Source organism: Trifolium pratense, linkage group LG1, assembly GCF_020283565.1.
Source record: "Trifolium pratense cultivar HEN17-A07 linkage group LG1, ARS_RC_1.1, whole genome shotgun sequence".
In the NCBI taxonomy this organism is placed as follows: Eukaryota; Viridiplantae; Streptophyta; class Magnoliopsida; order Fabales; family Fabaceae; genus Trifolium; species Trifolium pratense.
The window spans coordinates 9,431,782-9,439,293 of record NC_060059.1 but is presented as its reverse complement, the minus strand read 5'-3'; the positions used below and the strand labels follow the sequence as shown (position 1 = coordinate 9,439,293).

General features: G+C 32.7%; 1 protein-coding gene across 5 annotated transcripts; it reads right to left on the bottom strand.

The window, feature by feature from the left end:
* Window positions 1-1,408: 1,408 nt before the first annotated feature.
* Window positions 1,409-7,512, bottom strand: LOC123920111 (protein CHUP1, chloroplastic-like). Of its 5 annotated transcripts, XM_045972266.1 has the most exons (11): window positions 6,787-7,322; window positions 6,594-6,685; window positions 6,103-6,129; window positions 5,392-6,015; window positions 3,922-5,217; window positions 3,699-3,830; window positions 3,328-3,509; window positions 3,049-3,160; window positions 2,779-2,922; window positions 2,349-2,457; window positions 1,409-1,539 (listed from the first exon to the last, which is right to left on the bottom strand). In XM_045972266.1, exons 1-11 carry the CDS (start codon window positions 6,866-6,868, stop codon window positions 1,493-1,495), a joined length of 2,847 nt encoding a protein of 948 aa, XP_045828222.1. In that variant the 5' UTR covers window positions 6,869-7,322; the 3' UTR covers window positions 1,409-1,492. The 5 variants fall into 5 exon arrangements, with proteins under 5 accessions (XP_045828222.1, XP_045828210.1, XP_045828227.1 ...); XM_045972254.1 differs by having other exon boundaries at window positions 5,392-6,129; window positions 6,787-7,512; XM_045972271.1 differs by lacking the exon at window positions 6,103-6,129.

The following is a 7,512-nucleotide window of genomic DNA, read 5'->3' as shown; positions in this document are numbered from 1 at the left end:
AGTACTTAATCCCTCCAACCCAAATCTCTTAAAAAGTTCTAAATGGGTCACACCAATAACATATTCCACCAATAACTATACATCATTATAAATGAGACCCGTAAAAATAAAATAGGTATCACTTCTTATTGTAGAACCAGTATCTATTAGGTACTCTTTGTGTTTTGCTCTAATGGGAGTACCTATTAAATACTAGTACTTAAAATAATAAGTACCCACCATTGGAAATGGTCTTAGAAATCGAGTCAACGAATATTAGTCTCAACAAAATATCATTGAATATTTTGCATCAATAAAATAGTTACTAACAAAATATTATAAGAAATTAATACCCAGCTAATTAGAAATCGAGTCAACAAATATTATAACAAATATTTAATTAACTTTTCCTAATATAACAGATTTCATAAAAAAAATAAGAAATGTTTTATAAAAATTGTAAAAATTATATTTCCTAAAATACTTTTATCTTTCTTTTCTTGTTTTTTGACTAATACCTTTATCTTTCCTAAAATAATTTTCTTAATCTTTTTTTTATAAAAGAAATTTAGCGTGAGAGAATTGATGTTCAGTCCAAGGCAAAGAACACCTTAAGACTCAAAAAACACTTACGAAGATATTTACATTTTAAACTCAATATGTACCTCTCAAATTCAAGACGTATCTTTTTACCACTAGACCATATATTGGTTATTAAGAAAATAATATATTAATCATGCTTAAGAGTATAATAAAAACAATAAGAATAATCTAATATTATATGTATATTTGGTATCATGTTAGGTATGTTAGAATTACAATGATCCATCGTGATATTTAAAAAACTACACTTTGTAACTTCTGCAAATCACGATGAAACGGTGTAATTTAGAGATATTCATTGTAATATCAAACATAAATTATTTCATATAACATAAATCATGTTAAGTATGTCAGAATTACAATGATCTATCGTGATATTTCAAAAACTACATTTTGTAGCTTCTGCAAATCACGATGAAAAGGTGTAATTCAGGCATATTCATTGTAATATCAAACATAAAGTATGTCGTATAAAAAAAATGAGGTGAAGTGGAGTAATATGGGTCCTAAATCAAGACCAACATTTATTGTTTTGTTTAATAAGTCTAACCTTTTTTTGGTCAAAATAAAAGTCTAACCGTTTGTCTTAAAGTCAACAACTCTTCTTCTATCAGTAAAAAAAAAGAACTTCTTCTAAATATGTGTCATTTTACTATAATAATAATAGTAATAATAATCAATCCCAAAAATAAAAAAAAATAGTAATAATAATAATAATAATATATAATAGTCTTTTTTTTTAAAGAATAATAGTATTTTTTTTATAATCATATAATAGTAGTATTTTAAAACAACAATTTTTATAATATTAATTATTTTACTCGAATATCCTCTTCTTTTTTCACTATCGATATCTGGCACAGTGGACCGCCTATTCTGGTTTATGGGTTAGTTATGACATCATGTGGTTTCAGTTCCTCTCGATTGCAATTGCGGGGAATCGAATTGTAATCCTCCCTACAAAGTCCAACATCAATCGTCACTTAACCAACTAATAATTGTTCTCGAATATCCTCTTTAAAATAAATATTATGTACATATAATTTGAAATCATAATACTTAGTTCTATTATAGATTCATGATAATGTTAACTTAGCTCTATTATAGATTTACGATAATGGTTTCATTCTTTTTTTTTTTTTACGCAACCATTTTTTTTTTATTTATCTAAAAATTTAAATTTATTTTAGAACAAAAGTAGTATACAGTTTAACTCTGAAAGAATGTGCCACCACATGTTGCACTTCTTAGTATTCGCAGTCATGCAGTCAAGAGAGATCTGACCGTCTGATTAAAATCGGACGGTCCAAATTTAAAGTAGTTATGCAATCTAACTAAAACTGCTTTAAATTTAAGGTGAGATGGGTAGCTCGACTGGTTAAACTAGTTGAACTAAGGGTTAAGGAGCAGGAGGTCTAGGGTTCAAATCCTAGGAGAAAAAATTAACATTACATTGTAATAATATTAACAACTAACATTGCTTATATAAAAAAAAAAAATTGCTTTAAATTTGGACCGTCCCAGATCTCTCTTGCTGCATGACTGCATGCAATCCAAATCCCAAAGAAACACATGACAGTATTTTGTGATTGGAAGTGGAGGTCACACACTTTCCTTAAGCTTCTGTCATTGTTTATGTTTTATGAAAATTGAACTATACAGTTGAGGTGGTAACATTTATATTTATATGTTCAACAACTATAAATGTAAAATTTAAAAAAAAAAATCATATTTAAAAAAATAAAAAAAAATATTTTATTGATCACCCTCTGTCGCCGTTTCTGGTTTATTATTATGTTCACTTGCTTGATCATGAATTCTGTTTCTTAGTTCTTCAAAAGCTTTCATGCTCTCTGTATCAAAGCCTCCTGCAAACTGAAAACAATGATGCAAATGTAGTTAATACATTGTTTAGAAACAATGATGCACATTAAACAATGACTCACATGACATGCAGATGTGGCATGTGAGTCACTGTCCAAAATCAGTGGGAGGTCAGCCGTTTGTAAAAGGGGCTAAAATTAGGGGACCAAAAGTGTTATTATGAAAGTTAGGGGGCCAAAATCGCATGTTAGTGAAAGTTAGGGGGTCAAAAGTGCAATTTAGCCATAATTTTATATCTTATGACTTATCTTAAAGTGAGATGATATTATGTATCGTCAGCATGAACAAGTGAAACAAGAGGGTTAAATTTACCTGATGAACACGGAAAGCAAAGCGTACGCCTTGCAGAATTAAAAACTCTCTTGTCGGCTCATTTTCGGGTCCAGATAGTATATCAAGTTCAGATGCAATACGCTTCATATACATGTTTGCCAGTTGAACAGAAGAAAGCTTGATCTGCAATAGGACAGTTATCAGCAGCAACTATTTGCATATGAATATTTCTCATTGTTAATGAAGAAGTTTAAACAAATATTTACAACTATTTGCAATAGGAATGTAATAGCCAATTTAGAAGCATACCTTTCCCACAACTCCCGAATCTAATAGCCAATTTACTGGTAATCCAAACTCCTTGTACCGTGAAATAGCGAAATCTCTTGTCCGTAAAAGTGCATATACACTTTGCTCTACTCTACAAATGAAAACATATCAACATTGAAAAACTGAGTTCATAAGGAACACATATACAAAGAAACTTCCATAAGTCTCAGCTTCCTAACGAGTAAGCCATTAAGATCCTAGGAGAATTTTCAACAAGTCTCAGCTTACTAAGCAAGTATTTAGAAAGAAAATGCTTACTTTTCAAGCAATGAGTACATATTCTGCAAAGCAACGTCACATGGCAGTTTTGGATCATCGATGAAAGTGGATACTTGCTTCCCCAATTTCATCAGATCCTGATATTCAAAAGATGCTTCTCGTAGTGCATCTGATTTTCCTTCAGGCCAATTGAAGTGCTTGAGAACAGCTCGTTCATCAACCTTATACGAGTAATAAAAAGAAATGAATAAAATGCCAAAATCAATGGATATAATGTTGCAAAGGATGAAATGAGTTTCAGTGTATTTATGAATAAAACCTCAAAAGTGAATGACTTATTAATCATGAATCTATATATAATTTGAAGCATGTTTTTCTATACGGCGGAGAAATTAAACTTTAAGGCTTACCAAGAAGGAGAGTTCTTCATCTAACCAGTTCACAAAAGCGACTACATCTTCAATCTTAGAAAAAGAGGCTGCTCGAACTTCCGTTGCCAAGGACAAGACAAAATCACCTTGTGTTTCTACATCAGCTTTCACCTAGATCCATTAAAAAAAATCTAAAATTTATAATGACTGAAATACCAAGATTCTAAAAAAAATATAACAGACTGAAAATCTTAACACATACAGCTAAGAGAAATGTTGATCTATTCTCGATTTCCCCAATCATGTTGCTCCTTGCATCAGCTAAATTACTTGTCGAAGAAGTTAATGATGAGGTATCCTTCTTTGCTTCCCGTTTCATCAATTGTTGATAAAATTCAACAAGCTCAGGAGCCCTTTTAACTTGGTCATCAACTACTGATCCTCTTGGTAAACTTATTGGTGGTGGTGGCGGCGGCGGAGGTACGGATGGAACATATGGTATTCCATTGGAAGAATTTGAAACTGAAGCACCGTCAGTTGGGTTAGGTGGTGGCCGAGGCACCCTTGGAGGCCTTTTGTTGATTTCGAAAAGCTTCATCTTACTAATGGTTTGATGATCAAAACTCTTACCATCTTCAGATTGATCCGTCTCATTTACTTGAGTAAGTTTTGGTTGCAAAGATATCGATCTCTCTTGTTCAGCCTCGGTCTCATCAAGATTTGAAATGTCGCCAAACTTCTTCCCTCTCGCTTTCTCAGCCTTATCCTTAAGTTGTTTCTCCCTTGCTAATGCCAATTTATGAAGATCTTTATATGCAGGATATTTTTCATCCATAGATCTGTCAACTGACTTAGACATCAATTGGAATGAAGCCGAAGCAGAATCCAGAATGTCATCACTCGGTGAAACTTTTCTCAAGCTTGGAAGAGATGGAGTTTCAGGAGAATGAGTAGTTCCGTGTTCCTTCTGTCCGAAGGTAGTGATTGCTACAGCATCATGAGCATTCCTTAGCATCAAGGATTCAAGTGTATTCCTTGGTCTGTAGCTCGTACTTACCCTGCAAGGAGAGCCTATCGAAAGAGGTATAGCTGGTGATGAATAAGCACTTGAATCATCTTTATTTTTATTCCATTTCTTCAACTTTTGGATTAAGGTAGTTTTCTTGCTAAGATTACTATATTTGTAAGTAGGGCTATTGATATATGCATTGTCAAGATCTTCACTGCCTGGTGAAGAATGATCATGGGAGAAGTTGCTTTCAAGATCTGTATCACATTGCCCGCGCTCAGATACGGCATATTCTAACATTAGCTGTTTAGCTTTCTCTTGTGATTTTGGGTTGAAACTGTTGTTTAGATCACGAGCCAATGATTTTCCTGAAGGTGCCTTGTAATTCCTGAGTTCATATCTCAAGCATGCGTTGACCCAGCGAAGGTATACAAGTTCTTCAACTTCGCTGAACCTATTCATCTGAAGTCCTTCCACTTGCTTTTGCAGGTCTTCATTTGCATGCCTTAGCCTTCCAACTTCTGTGTTTGCCTTGGCGACAATTTCATTCTGCGATTCAAGGCAATGCATCTTAAAACTAAAGTATACTCATAACATGTAAAAGATACAAATCTAATAGATATTAATTTGTCGCTATCATGAAAGAAGCATACAACCCTTTTTCAACATTTATCAAATTTCAAATAATTTTCAAATAAATTGAATAGTTTATAGAACTCTAACCTCTGCCATACTGCAGTGTTCTGCAATTCTAGACTCAGCAGCATTAAGTTTAACAGTTAATTCTCGCTTCTCGTGTTGAAGTTCTTTATTTCTTCTCTTAAGCTCCACAACTTCAACTTCTAAATCATTCAAAGTTTTCAATTTCTTTTCGACCTCAGCATCTTTTTTCGCAGCCTCTTCTTCTTTTCTTTGTAGACCGGAAACTTTTTGTTTAAGCAACAGCAACTGGCCTTTTGTCTGGTTAGCAGCGATGCGTATCTGCCTTTGTAGCTCCTCGATCTTATTTCTAGCGGCCTCAAGTTCTCTATTTGCTGAAGCTCCACATGTGAGCTCGGTTTGAAGTTTAGTGTTCTCTTCCTCCAAGGACTTAATGGTCATATGAAGCATATCGATTTCAACAGTTTTAATTCTCAACTGCCTTTGTAACTCCTCAATGTCTGGTACCTGCTCTTTCAAACCATAATACTCAAGCAATTCACTTTCAAGTTTCACTTCCCTCTCCTCTAGTTCATCGACTACATTCCGCAACCGTTCTAATTCACAACCGGTTTTTTCCGTTTCTGTTTCGTTATCTCCATCCTTCTTGGCCTCATTGGTCTTGTCAGCAAGTAACGGAAAATCAATCTGCTCAGATAGAAGGCTTTCAAATTCAGATAGAATTTCATCGTCAAAATCATTAGCTTGATTTAATATGCCGCTAATTAACTTAACCTCCTCTTCTTGCTCTTCCTCTTCCCTCTAAAACAATGTCAAAACATATTTCAAAGGTAAAGAAAAGTTCATAATAAAACAAACATAAAAAAGAAATCATCACATCACAATTCATAACCATAAAAACAAGAACATAGACATTTTAGTCCTTCAAATTGTAATGGTCGGTCAATTTAGTCCGTCAAATTTACAAAATACTTAACAAATTAGTCTCTTAAATTAAAGAATGTCAATTAATTTAGTCTCTACATCAAAATATTTAAGTAGCAAACATCCATCAAAATCAATAAAACACCGAACCTTTACAATTCTGGTGCAAAATTTGAGAATATGACTAAATCGATTGACATTTTTCGATTTAAACTACAAAATTGCCATTTCACAAATTTGAGGAACTAAATTGACCGACGCTTATAATTTCAAAGACCAAATTGAGGATTTACTCCGATAAAAACAAAAATTGATTATTTCATCTAATTATATACTCTTACCTCTTTCTGGTTGACACAATTAGTAGAACAAGTGGACTGCTTCTCTTCTGTGCCCTCATCTTGATGTTTCCTATTCCTTACTTCGCCATGTTCTTAATGAAAATGAACATAAAGGGTCAACATTATTATATATGATTAACTAAAAATATGAAATAAGTTTGAAATATAAAAATTGCTGAATTAGCATAAGTACCTAATTTTGATCCATTCACATTCTGCTGAAATTTATAGGCTGCAATTGAAGCAGCAACAAGAAGTCCTAACCTAACTATCATTAAGCAATAAACAGAATCAAAATCCTAACTAATCCCATTCCCCAAACCAAACTCCATAACTTAATTTTTCAAAGTTCAAACCATTGGTTCTTTGAGAATGAAGCCACAGTGACAGCTATGATAAATGCAGACACAAACACAAAAGTTAAGAAAAACCCAGATTTGTAAACTTGGTTTACATGCAGAATCTATAGGAAATTTCCTAACTTTCAACTTCACCACCTTTCAGTGAAAAACTTAAAACATACTCATAGTTACAAACAAAAAATGTTTGATACCAAAGAGACACATAACTAGCATGGTTCAAACTTCAAAGTGATTAGTGACAAAAATTTGACAAATGGGTTTAGAAGATCTTGTGAGAGAAGTGGAAGAATTTATAGTATTTGCATATTTTAAACACAACAGAGGAAAAAAAAACAGTGATTGAAATTTGAAAACAACGTTGTACAGTTAAACTAGAACAATGACATGTTTGTTTCCTCGTTTTAAGGTAAATCCAACTTAGTTGGTTTTTTATTTTTTCTTTAATTTTTCATCATTTTCTTTTGATGCTTTTGCCTTTTCGTTCTCCTAACCTTGAGGTTATTTATTTTTTTATGCTTAAAATTCAACCAATCTTTTTGTTGAAAGAAAATTGAACC

Coding starts and splice junctions, on each gene's coding strand:
- LOC123920111 (XM_045972254.1), bottom strand. CDS start 6,868: ATGATAGTTAGGTTAGGACTTCTTGTTGCTGCTTCAATTGCAGCCTAT. Junction 6,686..6,786: donor TGTGAATGGATCAAAATTAG/GTACTTATGCTA, acceptor ATTTTCATTAAG/AACATGGCGAAGTAAGGAAT. Junction 3,831..3,921: donor GATCAACATTTCTCTTAGCT/GTATGTGTTAAG, acceptor TAATGGATCTAG/GTGAAAGCTGATGTAGAAAC.